The sequence below is a fragment of the Phyllostomus discolor genome, chromosome 4, assembly GCF_004126475.2.
Source record: "Phyllostomus discolor isolate MPI-MPIP mPhyDis1 chromosome 4, mPhyDis1.pri.v3, whole genome shotgun sequence".
NCBI lineage: Eukaryota > Metazoa > Chordata > Mammalia > Chiroptera > Phyllostomidae > Phyllostomus > Phyllostomus discolor.
In genome coordinates, this window is record NC_040906.2 from 50,570,396 (window position 1) to 50,590,180 (window position 19,785).

General features: G+C 45.2%; 1 protein-coding gene across 3 annotated transcripts in view; it reads right to left on the reverse strand.

Annotated features, from left to right (window-relative positions):
- The window catches only part of RAPGEF4 (Rap guanine nucleotide exchange factor 4), a 277,233-nt gene that overhangs the window by 220,601 nt on the left and 36,847 nt on the right, over positions 1–19,785 (reverse strand). For all 3 annotated transcript variants that reach the window (XR_004902609.1, XM_028509418.2, XM_028509417.2), the window contains exons 2-3: positions 14,909–15,051; positions 12,220–12,308 (exon numbers count right to left, since the gene is read on the reverse strand). Coding sequence is in view for 2 of the 3 variants with exons in the window: in XM_028509418.2 (XP_028365219.1) it covers positions 12,220–12,308; positions 14,909–15,051 (232 nt within the window). In the remaining variant the exon portion in view is untranslated. The remainder of the gene's footprint in view (positions 1–12,219; positions 12,309–14,908; positions 15,052–19,785) is intronic.

The window sequence follows — 19,785 nt, forward strand, 5'->3', positions numbered from 1 at the left end:
TTACATGTGTACTTTGTCACCAAAAGGCACACCAAGAAAGACATCACAGGTGTGCACGTCACAGGAGCCCATCTTCTTGCTAGCGAACAGCCCTTGCAGGAAAGACAAAAGGTTGACATTTTTCCTGGGTCTCCCCTGCAGAGGGCACCATCACCCGTGCCTTAGCACCCAGAGTGAAAGGCAGCCGGTCAGCACCGCCAGCTGCAGCAGGCCCCGGGTCAGGACCTTGGGCTGGGGGGCGCTAACATGAATCTGCAAATGAACAGAATGTAAAACATTCTGAATAATCCCTATTAAATAAGTATTGAGACCTAACCAGGTCTCTAAAGTATTTCTAAGCTTAAAAGAAATAGAATGTTACATTTAGAAATGGACACTTGGAGCCACGGGTGAGGGCCGGCCCTGGGATAACTGGGCTCAGGGTGGTAGAAGGTCCCAAGGAGAATATTTTCACTCTGAACACTAGCCACTCTCTTTATAATCCATGGGTGCTGGGTCTTACTTGCGTCTGAATCCCAGGCAGGGCCTTGGGAGGTGCTTAGAAGATAATTATCAAATAATGTCATTGAAGTTCCAACGTTCCTCATTTAGCAGAACCAGTCAGTATACGCTGCGCGGCATGTAAGCAGAAGGCGGAGAAATGCGAGCGGATGGATACGAGTCGAGCATGCCAGGAGCACTCCTATGTTGGTCCGCGCGAACACGGAGCTAGGAGTGGTGGGCTCTCGAGTATAAATGACCTACAGTGCAATGATACGCCAGCTGGTTTCTCTTCCCAGTCGGACCCAGGTCACTCTCACGTGTCAGTCCACGGGAGCGCTCCTTCTTCTACCCTCTAAAACCCTTCATTACACGCTTACCCTTACTAGTGTACTCCCTCCTGTGCATCGGTATGCACGCGGATCTCCACGTGTGTGTGTGTCGTTCTGTGTGCCACGCACTGGGCCAGGTGTGTTGACTGTGATGCACATTTACTTCTTACAACAGCTGAATGAGAAGGTGTATTTAAAGTGCTTTGCGTAGTACCTGACTCAAAAGAAATGCTTAATAAATTGCAGGTATTCTTATTGATGGTAGTATTAAAATAACATCGGTATTATTGCTATTTTTATAGTTTGAAGAAAATCAGGCTCAAAGATGGTAGGTAATTTGCCCAAAGGATGCCAAGTTAGTGGGAGAGTTGAGACCAGACATCAGTTATTCTGATTACCTCCCATATATTTCTTAAATTGTCATGAAATTTAAATGTCTCCTGCCAAGGCTCAATAGGAAAATCTATTAAAGTGTTAATTTAATCCTTATAGGTTCATTTTATTCTTCTTTTGTTTAATCCTCACCCAAGGATATGTTTATTGATTTTAGAGGAAGGGAGAGGGGAGAGAGAAATGTGACACAGAAACACCACCTGGATGCCTCCCTCCCACAGGTGCCCCAACTGGAGGTTGAACCCACAACCTGGGCACGTGCCCTGACCAGGGATTGAAACTGCAACCTTCTCAGTGTACAGGATGATGCTCCAACCAATTGAGCCACTAGGCCAGGGCATAGGTTCCTTTTTCAATTGGCCATTTTACAGGTTTATTAAATACTTAATAAGTTCAAATCACCAGGAAAATATAAAACATTTGGCACTGCTCCTCTTTTGACCCTCCCGTTCCAACATCGGGGTCCACCTGGCCCTCACCTAGAGGACCAGTCCGTTCCAGCATGGGACACCAGTCCTCTTAGTCACTAGGAGAAACGTAAGCAACCGTAAGCCAAATACTAAGGACGCATCAACATGTCTGCTTTTCCTACGCTGATCCTGCATCCCAGTTCTAGTAACACAGTTCCTGCCTCGGTTGGAAAAACCGAGTTCCTGTCTTTCTGCATCTCTGCCTTGACAACCTGCCTCATATCCTAATTCTTCTCATGTGGCTGACCATCTTATTCTGACACCCACACCATGCCCGCCAGGGGCCCCAGTGCCTCTCTGGCACCTTTCAGCTGCCAGGCCTCTTTGTCAGCCCACCTGGCTGCCCATGGCCATCAGGATCTGCTTCCGGACTCTGCTAATTACTAAGCCCTGCCCCACCATGTTACCGCTTATTAGACCTGCCTTTGTCCTTGGCCATGCAAACCCTGGGGTCCGTGTTGCTCCAACTTCCTGCCCAGCTCCTACCCGGCACTGCCTGAATGTGCCTCTAGATGGCTCCCACCTCCACCATGGGCACCCCCTTTTTTTTCCCACGGGGTTTCCAGGTTCTCTTCTGCCCAGCAAGGCACCACCTTGAACTCATGAACAATTTTTGCCATGGTATGTGTTACAGTGGGATAGGCAGGGTCTGGTTATTCCATTCATAAGAGTTGGTATTGGGTCAGTGAACAAATGTGTCGACAAAGCTGCCCTGATGGGGAGCAGGGAGCATCAGGCAAGGGACGCTTGCCTGGTGGTACCCAGAGTTAGCACACTCCATGCTTAGTGGGAGGTAGCACAGACAGGCACGGCCTTGCAGACCTGGACTGAAAACTGTTTTCTGCTGATTACTAACACTGCGGCTTTGGGTAGAATGCTCCCAGAGCCTCAGGGCCTCGTGTCAGAAATGGAAGCAATCTCTCTTACAAGATTAGCAGAATTTGGTAGAAATAAAATAATATATTCACAGAGTTCTATATGGTTCCTGGCACATTGTAGGTGCTCCATAAATAATAGGAAATACTATTTCTGGCTTAGACATATGTATGTACGTGTATAGGTTATCTACATTTCTAAAAGCAAATTACATTTTTCTATTGTTTAAATAGCAGAGAATCTCTATATTCATTTTCTGTTAATCTTCAATTAACAATGGCTTTTCCACACTTAGATTCCAAGTTTCTCTGATCCCCAGTTTGGATGTCAAGTGGTTTGAATGATCTGCAAAACACTTCAGCTCTCTGGGGGGAGCTTGGATTCAAAGGAACCCTTCTGATGGATCCTGCTGTAAACCAAAGAATCCTTTCATTCTGCTACTAATCACCCCATAATTTATCTGCTTTGTATGTCAGAACTATGGTATACTGGGTTTTCTTAAAGCAGGCATTCTGGTATGAGGCATTTTATTTGCTTGTTTCATTACAAACATCGCTGCAGTATGAGAGTGGGAATGGTGTTAAGAAAGCCAGTGATTATATGTCACTGATATCCCAGCTAATAAATATGTGCCTTGCAAATAATATCTGTTAGCATCCACTAAAATCCAACTTAAACAAGTTATAGTCTGGTGAAATTTAAAATAACTAACAATAAAATAGACATAAGAATTCTCTGTGATAAGTACATTAAGATTTTTCTAAATTGTCCTATAACTTCAAGGGGTATCTGATCTTTTTATTATGTATTTTTTAAAGATTTCACATGTAAATGAGACCTTACAGGGTTTGTCCTTCTCTGTCTGGTGTATCTCATTTAGCACAGCACCTTCAAGGTCCACCCACACTGTTCTGAACGGCAGGAGTCCCTTGCCTTCTACGGCTGAGTAGTGTTCCACTGTGTGTATGTCACATCTTCTTTACCTCTGAATGTGGGGGTGCAGACATCATTTCCATGTGGTGTTTTCATTGCTGTTGGGTGAATCCCCAGAAGTCACTTTGCTGGATCACATGGTAGTTCTGTGTTTAACTTTTTTAGGCATCTCCATACTGTTTTCCACAGTGGCTGCACCGATTCACAATCCCACCAACAGGGCAGGAGGATCCCCCTTCTCCCATTTGCTATCTCCTCTTTTTGACAATGGGCACCCTGCCAGGTGTGGGGTGATGTCGCGTTGTGTTTTGGATTTGGATTTCCCTGAAGAGTAGTGCTGCTGAGCATCTTTTCATGTACCTGTTGGCCTTTCATATGTCTTCTTTGGAGAAATGTCTACTCAGGTCCTTTGCCCATTTTTTAACTGGGTTATTTGTTTTTTGCTACTCAGTTGTATGGGTTCTTTATATATTTTTGATATTTACCTCTTATCAGATATGTGGTTTGTAAAGATTTTTTTTCATTCCATAGATTGTCTTTTCACTTTGTTAATGGTTTCTTTTGCTGTGCAATTACACATATTTACCTCACTTGCATACTACTCAAAAAAGAGTTCGCTGTCCCACAGCACAGTCATTGTTTTGGATACATGTTGGCTTAACATTAAGGAACAAATCAGTCCTTCAAGTGTATAGACCCCAAAACACAAATTTTTACAAGGCAAACATGTTTACAGTTTTTATTTTAGGACTATAGGCAATACCTGCCATTAAGTTTAGTGGTGCCTTTATTTCGTGAGCTTGAATTTAGTACTGAAATTTATTGACCGTTCCACATATTTTTTCACAATAATTTAATGGGACCTAATCTCTGAATTTGTCAAGACATCAGACAGCATATGGTGTTTTAGTAAAGGATTTATTGCCAAGCACAATTCTGGCAAAACAATTCTAAGCCAAATGAAGTGGTGGTTTTTTTCTTTCTAAAGAACAGTGAAGAGCAAAGACAAGATCTGCCACTCTTAGAGCACTTCCCTAGAAACAAAGTGTTAGACACAGTTTCCCGAGATCAGGCAGGTGGCGGCGGGAAGGCCTGGTCAGGATGCACAGGCATTCGCGTTGTGATCATCCACCCAGGGGGGCCAGCCCGATCTCGGCAGAGCCAGTCTGGCCTGCACTGGGCTCAGTCTTCCATTCACCCAAACAAAGAATTACATGGCAACACACCCAACCACAGGGTGTGGATGCATCGTGCAGGGCGCTAAACAAACTCCTGGTCAGTTCCTGACAAATGCCAGGCCTGAGCATAGACAGGTAGTAAGAGATTACAAAGGACACTGTGGGCTCGGCACACTTCAAGCTTTACGGACTCAATAAATGTGTTGAGAAATGTTTCCTGATCATGACAATGTCTCTGTCTGAAAATAATGGGGTGAGAGTGAATGGAAGAAACAGACGGGTTAGGACAGAAAGAAAAATATAGAGAGATCCACATACAGGAGAAACGTGCCCGTCCTGTAAACCTTATAAACAAAACTCTAATGCTTAAACATATCTTTGATGTAAAGACAAAGAGAGGGTCCATAAAAGCACATTTTACTTTGGGGAGAGTACCAATAAGAGATCCTTTTCCAAAATTGGGCTAAAAATTGCCATAGAATTTCAGAGAGACAGATGTGAGGATGTGTAAAATGATGACCAAGGCCAAGTGCAGCCCAGATTCTCTGATCCCAGGAAATGGCTGAACAATATTGTTAAATTTGACGTTGCCAACACAAATACATTTGTGGCTTTTTCTATGCTAGCACTGCCCTCTTGTGATAAAATGACAGCATTGCAGGCATTGCAACCGACAGCATTCCCCACTCTGGCAATCAAGTTTTCTTTCTGGAAACAGTTTAAGACAAAAGCAAAACCAAAAACCAGAACCCCTGCCCTATGCCAAGTTTTGTACTAAGTACTTTTACACATTAACTCATTTAAGGTAGGGGTTACTATCCCCAACTTATAGGTAGTCTAACTTGCCTAAATTCACACAGTAATTGCCAGACAGAGGACTTCAAAAGTCCGATTTTAACCACTATGCTTTACATTAGGTATTTATTTACACTTTAAATGAGCAGCTGTGAAAGAGATGCAGAAGTTTTAATGAATTAATATACCATCCATTCTCTATTTTGTAGCATGAACCTCTGTTCACCCAGAAGCTATCAGAAATTCTTCTTTGATATAACTGGAAACATATTACACTTTTTTTGGTGTACTGATTAATTTAAATCTTATATATTTCTAGAATTTAAATCTTTACCATTCTGAAAAGGCCCCTCACCTATAAAATCTGCAGAGAAAAGCAGGAACTTTCTGTCTCTCTCTCTCTCTCTCTCTCTCTCTCTCTCTGAAACACACAGCTGGGTATTCTTGCTTAATATAGTGAAGTTTATAAGCTATTTATTGCTTTTAAGCTTATTGTCTATAATTTGTTCCAATGTGCACTTTTCACCCATAGTACTATTCCTCCTAGTGGGAATGTAAATCTCTGACTTTTAGCCCACCGGATTGAGCAGGTTCCCAAACAGGCAGGTCCTTGAGGGCCGGAGTCCAGCTGTGGGCATCTGAAGGTGTAGTGTTCTGCTCAGGCTTAGGTGAGAGACTGGGGGGAGAGGCAGGTGTCACTGGAAACTGGAAAGATTAACCCTTAACAGGCTCTGCGCTGCCAAGTACAAATCTATGTGGGGACATGAGCCAGGCTGTTGGGATGATGAAGTGTGCTGTAAGCAGGTCCCCTTGCTGGACATTCCAAGTTCATGGGATAAGACAAAGAAGGCCAAGGCAGGAGGAGTGTCTGGGAGGCTGGGAGAGGCGCCTCTGTCAATCACACAGGGACATGGGGTAAGAGTGTTTCTGAAGGAGGTTTTATTGTATGGAGTAGTTGAACCAGTATAATTTGTAGGAAGATATTTGCAAGAATAGTAGTCTTTAAAATTGCATCAAAATCATAGGAAGAGAATAGCCTACGTATAACTTCTCAGAATTCTTAGCACAAACATGGTTTCCAGGCGGTAACAAAAGAAATGAAAGCAAAATGGCACCCGCTCCTCAGGGAGGGTCCCCTGTCCCTTTCCTCATCCAGAGCCTTTGATATCCCCCCTCCAGTCCATACGTGAAGCCTGGGACCGGAGGGAAGGGGAGCTCAGGCAAAGAGAAGACAGGAAAGCAGGACAGAAAGTTGGCCAACTGTGTGTGAGAGACAGAAGGTGGTTCTGACCAGCACTCACAGGGTTGTGGCCCCTGTGGGACTGTCCAGAGCCAGAGGCGAACCCACAGGGTGAGGCAGAGTCAGCTTGCCAGGTCATGCTTGCCCAGCTGGCAGGCTTGTGTTTCTAAACTGACCAGGAGGGCTCACCCACACAGCTAGGTGAGCCCTCAGCTTTTTTTCTCTATCATCTTCTTCCAGGAAAGGGCCTGAAGCTTATATCACCACTCACTGGGACATTTGTATTTTCATGCTTCTCCCAAGTGTGGAGTGAATGGCTTTCTTTGTTGGAATCTTAGGCATCGGTGATTTAAGGGGCAAAGAAGAATCAACACATCACTACCAACACCCACACTACTAAAGGAGCTGGGAGCAAGCAGCCTTTGCAGACCCCTTACAGATGCGCCAGGCAAGTGGCAGCACATGCTGGCCACCACTGAGGATGGCAGGAGAGCACTGACTGGGTACGGAAATCACTGTGATTTCCAGCTCTGTGGGTCACTGCCATGCCATCTGGTGTGAACAACTCATTCACCTGTGACTTGGGCAAAATATGACATAGTTGTGTCCACCTAAAAGGATGGCGAAGACAGAAGGAGGTAAGTGAAACGCTCCGTAAGGATGAGAGTTACCACTACTGTGCCCGGAGATCACCACCCACAAGAAATGTGTGACCCTCAACCTGGATCCCAAAGACTCCAAAAACAACATGCCAAACCAATCACACAGAGAGTGAGACGCTGCATTTTCTTAACCCAGTGAGCAAACAATGTATAAGGGAATGATGGGAAGGGACAAAAAGCAATATTGTTTTGAAACAGGCAGGGAAGTAATATGAATTTATGAGCCAAATAAAATATTTATGCTCTATGTATTCTCGAAAGTTATATATAGTTATATTTTCCTACAACCATATACAAGAAATAGGGTAATTTTGTTCAGAAAAAAATTTCATTAAACCAGTAATACCTAATATATATGATGTAAAAACAGTATACTAGAATCTGTGAAGGTTTTTCTTTGTTACGTGTTCCTTACTTCAGTTCACGTCATCGCCATCCACCCCTTCACCCACGTCAGGGCCCTCCCTTTCTCTCAGCTCCCCAGACGCCCCACCACACCCCTGCTAACCGTTCCACCTTTCCCTCAGACATCCTGTACCTCAGCCTCCCCCTCATCACCCACACTTCTCTGCCCCACCCTCTAACCTGGAAGCCTTCTGAGGTGATGGAACATGCTCATTTCGCTGTGTATCTCCTGATCTAAAAGGCGCTAGAAGGCAGACCCATGTCTCAGGGGCAGTCCAGCCGAGCCCAAGGAGTGGGCCTTCCCCAACAGCACGCCCCCAGTGTAGCAAACACCTGCAAGGTGGGCTTGCAGGGGAGCAGGCGTGGAGCTCTGAGCCGGAATCAGCAGCACAGGAGGGTGGTTGGAGGAGCTGTAAGGGGAAAAGCCCCTTCTCCCCACATTCATTATTCCTTCTGGATGGCAACTGTACACCCAACGTAGTTAAGAACCTGAGCCCTAGGACCACAAAGAACTGGCTCTGAGACCTAATGGCTGTGTGACCTTGGGCAAGTTATTTGGCATCTTGTAAAATGAAACTAATGATCGCACCTAACCCAGTGCAGCAGGGAAAGGCAGTGCAGTGAAAGAATGCTGGTAAAGTGCTCTGCACACAGCTGCCTGCAGTGGGCGCTCGCTTACCATTAGCTATTTGTCCTCTCATCTCGCCATTCTGGCTCGGCTGACTCCCCACTGAAATTCAGAGAGGAGTTGGAGAATTTATCACCAGCATCCCCTCTAACTTCTGACTCTCAGATTAGGAGACAGGCATGCAGGGCCAGGAGAGACTTGAAGAATGATAACGAAGAAGTAGGCTAGGGAGAAACCCTGCCCTGCCTCTTTCTCTTTCCTTAATTCGTAGTCTCTTTTAACTTTTCTTTTCTTTTTTCCCCACCACCTTTTTTTCCTGTGTGAACAGTAGGAAGAACGCGAAATACGGAGTACATCAGGCCTGAATTCAAATCTTCATTTGGTCACATACATTTGTGTGGCCCAGGGAAAGTTGCACCTTATGTTGCTGAGCCCTATTTTCAAGCTCAGGTGTAAAACAGGACAAGGATACCCAAAGATGGAGCCAGTGAGTGCGCCCAGAACCCCCCGCAAGTGTGGCACAGGGAAGGCAAGTAGCAGCGGTGTTGCCGATCTCTGGGAACAGAACATTCTGGTCTTTCTTCACCTCTCCACCCACGGCCTGCACCCACCCTCATTTTTCTCCCCCTGGGGCACATGATGGTTAATTTCATATGCCAACCATCATAACCAGTTCCTTACTTAGACGTAATTAACAATTATAATCAGTAGACTTTAAGTAAAGCAGGTTACCCTCCATAATGTGGGTGGGCTTCAGGGCAAACAGACTTCTCTTGAGGTTTCTTTCCCAGAGAAGTAACCCTGCTTCCAGAACACAGCGCTGAAATTCTGCCTGAGTTCTAGCTTCTGGCCTAAGACTGCAGCATCAACTTTTATGTGAATCTCTAGCCTGTTGGCTTACTCTTCAAATTTTGAATTCACCAGCCCCCACAATCACATAAACCAATTCCTCAAAGTAAATCTCTACCTTTCTATTTCCTGTAGACTCCATTGCTCAGGAGAACCCTAATGTCAGGTACTACTCTGATTGGCTAACCCATCACCCTGATTTGGTCACATCACTAGTGGGCAGAGATCCAGAGCCCATTACAAGGCCAGCTAGGGTAGAAATCGCTGTTTTGTTTCCTACTTTCAAGACATTTGCCATGGGAGGAGGCTCGGCCATCTTGCCCCTTTTCCTGAGCTTCTTCCTCCCGTGTGGCTAAGAGCATGTCCTACCCAGCAGCACTGACTAGAAGGCTGAGCCCTCTGGCTATCTCGGGCCCCTCTCTGGAGGATGTAGAGAACAAAATGCTTTATCATCCTTATGTCTTACCAACTGCACAATGTCCTGACTGGACATTGTGGGGTGCAGTACCCAGAGGAGGCAGGAAGCCAGCTTTGATATAAAGCTAATACTAATTCTTAAGGTCTTCAGAGAAGGTTAACTCCAGTTCAGGAACATTGTTGGCACTGGGTGTGAGGTCAAAACCACAACTAAAATCTGCAATTAAAAGTTTGTTAAAAGATTTTGAAAACCCACAGCTAATAACAAAATGTCACTCAGCTATTTTTTGCTAGGAGCGCATGGTGAGAGATAATTGGTCCAGGGCACTATTCCAAGAGTCCCTGGTCAAACGCTATTTTAACACCATCAACACCTCCCACTGGCTTTTAACATCTGCTGTGTCAGCACATCGTAGCTGATGTGATTCATCATCCCTTAGGTCCATCTGCTTTGCCTTTTAAAATTACTGTCATTCTTTTCTCATCCCTCTTCCCTCTCTTTTCCTTCCCTTCTCACCTTTCTCCTCTTCAATTCTCATCTTCTTCCCTTTCCTCTTTCCTCACCTTTCTAGTTTCAGCTCCTCCCCTCTCTCCATCACCACTCATTCAGAACCCCTCGGAGAAGCAAGGAGCTGCATCCTCCTCGGGCCCGCCCCCTCTGCACAACCGCACGGGTGAGGCTGGGCAAAGGCAAACACCCAGAGCAGCTCTGAGCAAACGGGCCCAGAGGGGAGCCCCAGGGACAGCAGTCTGCAGGCGGGGGGTGTGCAGAGATAAGGGACGTGGGGTAACCAGAAAGGATGAGAGATGGCGGAAAGGGGGGTGGCACGGACATTGCAGGCTTTCCCATGTTTCTTTTGAGTCACACGGTACAGAGCAGTGGCTAAGAGCATAGGTTCAGGCACCAGACTGCATGGGTTTTAACCTTAGTTCCCCTACCATCTAGATACATTACTTGGGGCAGGTTATTTAATGACTCAGGGCCTTTGTGTCCTCATCTATAACATGAGAATAGTAATACACCTACCTCCTGGGGTTATTGTGAAGATTAAAGCAGTAAACAAACACCTACTAAGTGCTTAGAACACTGCCGAGCACAGGGCAAACATCCAGGAGATACTAGCTAGCTCCTCCCAGTGCCATCGGGAAACTGAGGCAGCTTACAGGAATCAGAACCTGCCTCTCACCTCAGCCTCTCTGGCCCTGTGAGAGAGGGGACAAGGGACAGTGCCACCAGGGCCAGGGCCCCAACTGCAGGCCGTTTCCAGTGGAACTTCCACACGTGGATGCACAGAAAAGCGTGCTCTGGGTTGAACAGGCCTTGGCGCTGGCCCGACACCCTGACCATCCACAACGGCGGGTGTGACACAGGCAACTGCATCCCCAACTCCAAGTGCCCACCTCACCAACAGTCTTGTGGGACACTGCCGTGTTTTCCGGACGGTCACTGCCCACAACCCCAATAGGTACATACATTCCTAGCAAACTGAAATCTCACACTTCGAGTGTCGGGGGCGTTTCCCACATTTGAGGTGCGCTGCATGTGAACAAGGCTCAGGAGCTCTGTCTTAAACATGGTGCTTAGCTCTAGGTTGTGTGTCCCTTTAACTGTTTTCTTTTTTATTTGTCTTGATAATTCTTTCTGATTTTACAATTCGTCAATTCCCTTTTCCCGTTTCCAACTTGAATCCTGTATATGTGGATAGAGAACTTGGACCATTTTCATGCTGAAGCCTGACGGGGGCCTGTGGGGGCCACTCCTCTGAGAGGAAAGGTTCTTGGCTCCGAGTGGGAAGGTTCCGCACACGTCGGCCACGGGGGTTAGTGATGGAGTGAGGGTCACCACAGAAGTGAAAGGGGACTCTGGGTACAGTTTTAAATGTTCACAAGTGCTGTGGGGCAGGCGTGGGGGCGGAGGGGAGGAAGAATACAAGTTTTATGTTTTAGGATGCCATGCTCCTCAGAGGCGACTAATGAAGATAAAGGAAGCCAGTGCTGCACTTTAGGGGGGGAAATGTTATTATTGGCCCTCCCATGTTTGAAAAGATAAGGTACAGAAATGGGGAGAGAGCTTACGGGGGCTGCCTTGGCCACATTTCCCCAGCATTGCTGGGCCCTGAAAGGCCCTAGGGGGTCACTTCCAGGACACAGAACAGTCAGGAAACCAGATGAAGAAAGGCTCTACATTGACACCCAGGACGGCTGTCTGCTCCTCCCGCCTTTGCTCACGTTTCACCCGACACAGCAGCGACTCGGCACACTGCACGTGAACCGTCTGCGTTTCCCACCAGACAGCGGCTCCGGGAGGGTGCCGGCTCCTGCATTTCATGTTCCAACACCTGGCACCGCACTCAACTCCCAGAAGACATTCAATGTGCATGTTTCTTGAGTAACTTAATAAAGGCAGTCATCAAACACCTGAACTCCTTAGTATGGGACAGAGGAGAGGAAATGGATTTGACAATGTAATTTTGATAGGATAGAAGACATAGGGGATGATGTGTCTTTCAAAAATAACAATATATTCTTCTTGAAAGAGAAACAAGAATAAGGTGTCTTACCTGGTGACTACTGGTCTCGGACACTTTAACATCCAAAGACCCTGCCAGGACAGCATACCAGTTCGTTCCAATATCGCCTTGACGAAATACTGAAAAGGAAACAGTATCGTGACTATGCCGAGTATGAGCTGGGTTTCCTGTACACCCTGACGGTTTCTCATGGGGACTGTAAGTGCGACCTGCACCTGACTGAGCTTACAACTCTTCCTCTGCTTTTTTCCACAAGAACATGACATGTTTTTCTTTTCCTCATCTATCAACAGGCTTATATCTGATTTATTCCATATTCTGTGAAGTAAAATTCTATTTAAATATACCTCTTCATATTCAAAGAGCAGTAATAAGGGACGATAACCCTAAAGATTATATGGTCCTTTGAATTTAAGAAGAATTGAGTCACATCCTATGCAATTGATCTTCACTACACTTCACTGTGTTATGATTCTTGCAACATTACTACTCTGGATGGGGTACTTAGTAACAAGGCTGTTGGACTCAACAGAACTAGGCCGCTACCCCAACTTCTTAAACCTGTATTAAAAGCAACATGTTTTCTAGGATAGAATGTCTCCTTTTAAACTCAACAATGAATGATTAAAAAAATAAAATCTACCTTAACAATTTTAAATGACTGTGTTAGCACTGTCCATTTTCTTGTTTGTATGTTCTTTTTTAAAAAAATATATTTACTACTTTAGGCATTAGGCATTAACTGTTGTTTGGAAATGACTCTCACCAGGCATTTCTGAACTTGACTTTGCTTTGCCTTTGGTGCTCTCGGAGAGGAAACATTTAGATGTTTAGGTAGAACTATAGTTCTCACATCAGGGTAAGACCAGGACTTGGCAAAATCATTCTGAAACACTGGGTCAAAAATCTGGTACAAACCAAACAATCCTTTTAAATATTCCAGCTAAATAACCAGATGGAATAATTTGATATTTTAAAAGTCTTTTTATGGTTAAAATCAGAAGTCTAGTGACTCAATGAGAAATCACATGACAACCCAGCAGGACAGCTGAATTCTAGCAAGGCTAGCGCTCACCTGTAAGAGCCAGCCTCTGGGAGCTGCAATTAATACCACCAAGCTGCTCCGAACTCCCTGCCTGAGACCTGCTGTGGGAAGGCAAAGGATGACAATGGCGTCCTACCAAGTGCAATGATAAGCTTAGTGGGGAATGCATGAGTTTATAGCCAGCCTCTCCCATAACTGCTGTTCCTCACCTTTGTCAGTGACTTATTTTAGAGCTAGGGCTTTGCCTTTCACGAACTTTCTGGCCCCCAAAGATATCATTTGCCAATCAAATGATATTAACATGATATATCATAGGAGATTCATTCTGAAAATGGCTTTAAGGAACAGAAAATCATCCTCAAGAAAAATAAGTTTCTGATATCTATAATAATAATAATGATAATATTTGAAAACAGCATATTTGAATGACTTTTTTAGCAGAAGTGTGACTGTGAATGTACACATGGGAAAACATCTCGAAGGACACATACGAAGTGTTATAGTAATCTCTGGGTTTGGGAATTGTAGATGATTTTTATTCTGCTTATCTTTTAAATTTTGTACAATGATGTTGTAACATACCCTGTTGATTACCCATCCAGATCATGCTCTCCCTTCCTCTTACCTAACTGAACATTGTAGATACAGGAGTTATAGACAAGTTTCCACCCTCCTCTAAAGCCCAAGTGCTCAGAGCAAGAGTTTTCTTCCTAACTCCAATGGGACAATAATGATCGGTCTAATTCAATCATGCTGGTCCCATTATCTTTGCAATGATTGGTTTAAACACGGGCATGTGATAAATTCTAGCCAATGAAACAATACAGGAAGTCTGCTGGGGGACTTTGGAAAAGGGGACACAAAAAGAAATAGCCCTTTGGCAGCATGTTTTTGTATCAGTATGTGATGCTTCCATGTGCTGTAACTGTCTTAGAACCACTTGGGAGAACTCTAAGGACAAAAGCCAACATACAAGTCTACATAGCAAAAACAAACAAGATGAGAGGAATCTAGGACCTTATTAATGTCATTGAGCCACCTAATTAAACCACCCTGAGGTCTTCCTGCTTCAAGACTGCTGGTGTATGAGTAACTGATTTTTCCTCTTGTGTGAGTAATTCATTATCCGAGCCAGTTGGATGGGAGTTTTCTGTTACCACAGCATGAAGTGTTCCAACAGACAGAAAAGCATTACTTTTTTAATGAGAAAATACTTATTTAAAAAAAATGTAGCTAACCCTATAAATTGTTTCCCTCTCCCTGCCACTTATTCACACCTAGAAGACAGAATGTCGCTGAGGTTAAATCAAAACACTACTAGTAGGATTAGTTAAAAGATCTTTTATTTTTACTTAACATTCTACTGGCTAACATATTTTTTGGGCTAGAGAAAACAATTATTTGAATTTCTAAAAATACAGCTGAATTATATGAATCAGCATGTCCTTCCAATTCCATCTGGAAAGCAGGCTGCCCTGGAAGAACCACTCACATGCTGTGAACAACGGCCTCCGTGAAACTGAGCAAACAGAGTAGCGGGAAATGTCAATCTAAACCTTCAGGTGAAACTCAAATATTTGGCACAAATATCCCATGGCTATCGATCCCCACAGGGTAACCACAAATCAGCACAAACCATACACAAAAGTATACTGTTGGAGCTGAATTTCTTACATGTTATTCCTTTTTCCAGATTCTCATAATAACCACATAAACAAATCTGATGAAGGAGATTTGGGTGAAATTTCTCAAAAGCTTTAACTTCTTTCAGCCGTGTGAAAATTATATCCACATCTTCACTGGATCGTTCCAATGGTCTACAAGAAGAGACAAGGCACAAAAAAGCTGTGTCAGTAAGGATTTGTTTGAATCAAGATGCACTGTTTTAGTAATACTGAAGTTTACGCAACTGTCCCAATTTCAAGTTTTTCATTGCAAATGTTTACTTACCCCATCACAGGTACTGCCAACCTTTGGTCAACTGTTCCCCTTAAATCATGTTTACTGCAGATGCTGTGATATTGCAATGAATAATAAGAAATATATATATTTGGTCTTTGCCCACTGTTTCTAGCTCCTGAAACTTGTAATTTTCTATGTAAGAGCCATAGAGGGGCATCTTTTGTTATAATATTTGGTCTTTTGTCCTCAGTTCCTGAGATGCTTCATGAAGCATCTCATGAAGGTGAAATGGGTGCCGTGTCACTCACAACCAGTCCCTTTCAACCACGGCCGAGTTTATGTCAGTGAGGTGACTTCTGGGAAGCCCCCAAGTCCCCTCAGGACGGCAGCTGGCTGCCAGGGGTTGGAACTTTCAGCCCCACCCCTCACCCTCTGCAGAGGAGGCTGAAGATTGAGTTCAATCACCAAAGGTCGATGATTTAGTCAACCGTGCCTGAATAGTAAAGCCTGTATAAAAGTCCTCGAACTACTTACTGGCTTTGGAGAGCTCCCAGCTAGGTGAACATGTGGAAATTTGGGGAAAGCACGGAAACTCCATGCCCTTTCTCATACCTTGCCCTCCCCACCTCTTCCATCTGGCTTTTCCTGATTTTATCCTTTTAATAAACATTGGTAAATTGTTTTTAAAAAGTAAAAAAAAAACCTAAATAAACTGTTTTCCTGAGTTCTGTGAGCCACTCTAGCAAAGTAATCAAACCTGAAGGGGAAGTGGTGGAAATCTCTCTGATTTATAAGCCCACTGGTCAGAAGCACAGGTGACAACCTGGACTGGTGATAGGCATCTGAAACATGGGGGTGGGGGTACTGTTGTGGGACTGAGCCCTTAACCTGTGAGATCGGATGCGATCCTCAGGGAAACAGCGTCAGAACTGAACTGAGCCGAGTCAAATTGTAGGACACTTAGCTGGCGTCCCAGAATTGCCCACCGGGGGTCAGAAGTGTTGGGAGTGTGGTAGTAGTGAGTTAAAGGAAATGCTGGAGCAGTGAGTTTGCCTTTTACAGATGCTATAGGAGGAATCCTCCTCAGAGTCATGAGGTCAAGGTGATGCTTTTGGGTAGTGGTTAATCCCCTAAAAGCACCAGGATATAGTAAGATACAAGAAAATGCAGATTTTACTTAAAATTGAGGTGACAAACACAAATGCCTGTAGGGCCATTCAGGTAAATTATATAAGTAAAAAGATCCAAATATAAGGAAGAACAATCTATGCTGTCAGAAAACAATGATGAAAACACAAAGACGAATGAGACTTGGCAGTCAGCTGCAGGGTTGGCAAAACCAGAGAAGGACGGGGGTCACAGCGACGGGCTCAGTGGGGCCGTCTGCAGGGAGGAGCCTTCAGCTGTTCTCCTTATTACTGGTGTCCTGTGGAAATGGGGCCCAGATGCGGTCAGATCTTCCGGTTGTTCAAGAAAGACAGACATGTGTTCACATTTCTTAAACATTATGTGGCCACACATGAAATATCTATGGACTGGATCCAAACTGTTGACCACCATTTTGTATTCTCTCGATTAAGATGAACGAAAGAACCAAACAAAAATGGGATAGTTTTACAGATTATATACACTATTTTCTTCGTTTTCAAATCTATTCCTTCGATATGTTATGCAGGATCAGATGATATTCCTTGACAGGCATTTCACATTATACAGAAACTATCCAGCCTCACATGTGCCCAAAGCATCCTGGGATCAGAGGAAATGCGCTGTACGAGGATATGACTAAGTAATTCACACTGGGTACCATGTGCTCCCCTAAATTTACCAGCTTCCCCTGCAATTATGTTGGGTCCATACTCTGGTCAGTATATTGTGAACAAAACTAGCATGTATCACTTCTGAGGTGAAACTGTTCAGAGCCAGGGGGTATCTCTTCCATCTCTCCCTTCCTCCCCAAAACTCTGGTGGGTGTTATGGCTTGAACTGTGTTCTTCCCAAAAGATAAGTTAAAGTGCCTGGCACCTGTGGGTGTAACCTCATTTGGGAATAGTCTTTGTTGATGGAACTGAGTTAACATGAGATCATAGTGGATCAGGGTGTGCCATAATCCAAGGACCGGTATCCTTACAAGAGAGGGGAAATTTGGACTCAGAGACACTGGGAGGATGGCCGTGTGACGGTGGAGGCAGAGATCGGAGTGATGCATCTACAAGCCCAGGAAGGGTCTTCCCCTTGAGACTTCAGGAGAACACGGCCCTTCTGACTTCAGATTCTATCTCCCAGACCCATGAGGAAATAAATTTCCCTTGTTCTAAACCACCCAGTTTGGGGTATCTTGTTTTAGCTGCCCCATAACTAATGCAGAAGACATGTGTTTCAGAAGCTATAGACACAAGACGGAGACTTTGTGTAAGTAACAAATAAACCTCCACTGGGCGAAGCTACTGAGATATGGAGGGAAAGGGGCATCCATCCACAGCATCACCTAGACTGACACAGAGGTCAGGACTACACATGCCCTCGTCCCAAGGAACTTGGGACACTGTCAGAGGAAGACAGATCCACTATCACAGATGAGCATTTTGGAAGACACAAACAGATGACCTGTCAGTTGTGGGAACAACTGACGCACAGTTTTCATGAGTTTACTTGGGGGCTCTTCACCTGCACCATCATGCTTTCAGGCCCAAGAACACTACACTCAAAGAATACGCCCATGGTCTTGGCTAGCCTCCCAATTAACTGTACAGAAAGGGCCTGATTTATGCCTCCTAGGAAGGAACAAGGGAAATCCTGCTGCACGAGTGCCCAGCCTATGGGACAACCAAGCGCCTGCAAGAGCTGAGAGGTTTGCAGGCTTTACCAGGGAAGGTACTGCACCTCCATACGTGTGTTGTAGTTTATCAGCCTCTTTCTGCCTATTGGCAGGTCGGAGGGGCTTTATAAACTCCCAGCTACATTCTCCAAGTTCAGGGGCCAGAACTTCAGCAGTTAACGAAGAGGTACAGACAGTGGTGCAGACCACTTTCACCAGAAGCCTCTGTGTGCCCAGAGGGAAGGCTCTCCACAGGCAGTGACAGCCACAGTGGCTGGCAGAGGTGCCCCGTGGTGAGGAGCCATGCTGGGCCCCCTTCTGGAGAGCAGTGTCGGCACCAGCAGGGAACCACAACAGCCACAGCAAGCAGCCACGTGAACTCCACGGTCACCACCACAGCAACGCTGGCACTGACCTGCAGCCCAAAGCAATGGCAGCTCTGAGACCACCCTGGGAGGAATCACAAGGACCACATGAGCTGGAAACTGACTGGACATTGATAAGATGGACACTACTTAATCACATAGGAAGACAGAGAAATGGAGATAAAAATCCATCTTCCATCGAGGAATGCAGTGTCCCATTTTGCTTATTCTCCTCAGAGAGTACCCCATTTTCAGAAGACAGACCATGGCACCTTAAAAACATTTTGGCCCAACACTCTCCAGAAGAAACTGGTCTCCGGCAAAAAAAAAAACATAAAGCAACAGGAAGAAACATGTGTGTGCTTCCATACAGTCCAAAAGAGGCACAAAAGAACTTCAGCATTCATAACCGGCTATGGGAGGCCAAGTGACAAAAGACACGTGGAAAGACAAAGCTAATTTGAGATAACCAGGAAAAGTTTGAAACCTCTCTTCCTGATAGTTTCTCTGGCCATGCCAAATTCAGTCCTAACAATGTCTCCCATTGTTTAAACATTTAAGCTGCAGAAACAATGAAAAGCAATGTTAACTGTCATTGTTTTTACTGGGTACTTCAGACAGTGGGGGAAATTCTATTTAGCTCTCAATGACATCTTGGCTGCCCCACCTCTGTAACCACCACCGGTGAGGATCCTCCTGCTGCCCTTCTTGTCCTGAGAACCCACAATGTCTGAACACCACGTCCATTCTCATCTCTGGAGAGGTCATGCCTGGCACTCCCTTTCCAGACCCCACAGTGCCCAGTAGAGGGCAGGCCACGCACGCCCTGGGCTATGATTTTCTATGGTGACCTCAGAATGAACTCATCCTTTCTCCCGCACCTGCTACTGCACCTGTGCTCCTTATTTATTTGCATGAAGAAGGCTCGTCCTCCCTCGTCACATGCAGGTAGTCACATGCAGATAATTCTACTTGCTCTGTCTCTCAAATCTGTCCCCACCTCTTAACCTTATCGTCACTGTCTCAGCTGAGTGTGAATGAAGGGCACCAGGGCACCTGAAGCCGGCATTGGGACAGGAAGCCGAACGGCATGGCAGTCCCTTCCCAGGAGGCCAGAGTGGTTGGGTTCCATCTAACAGTCAGCGGAAGTATTTTTAACGCGGTAGTGACGTGATCGGATGCTCGTTTTGGAAAGATCACTCTGACTGCAAGTAGAGGCAGATGGGAGAGAGTGAAGGCCAGCCACCACGAGGCCCGTCGGGAAGCTCTGGCACCGTATCAGAATGGGGAGGGGGGTTTCTCTAATTGTAACCCATCCCTTTCCACCCCCTTAATCACAGCGGACAGCTGGCTCCCTCCGTTAAAATAAGTAAAAGCTCCAACCTCAGAGAAGTTATTTTCCTTAGCCTGGTCCCTGACACCCAAGGAGCATTTTTTAAATCACTTTTTAAAAAAACTTTACTTTT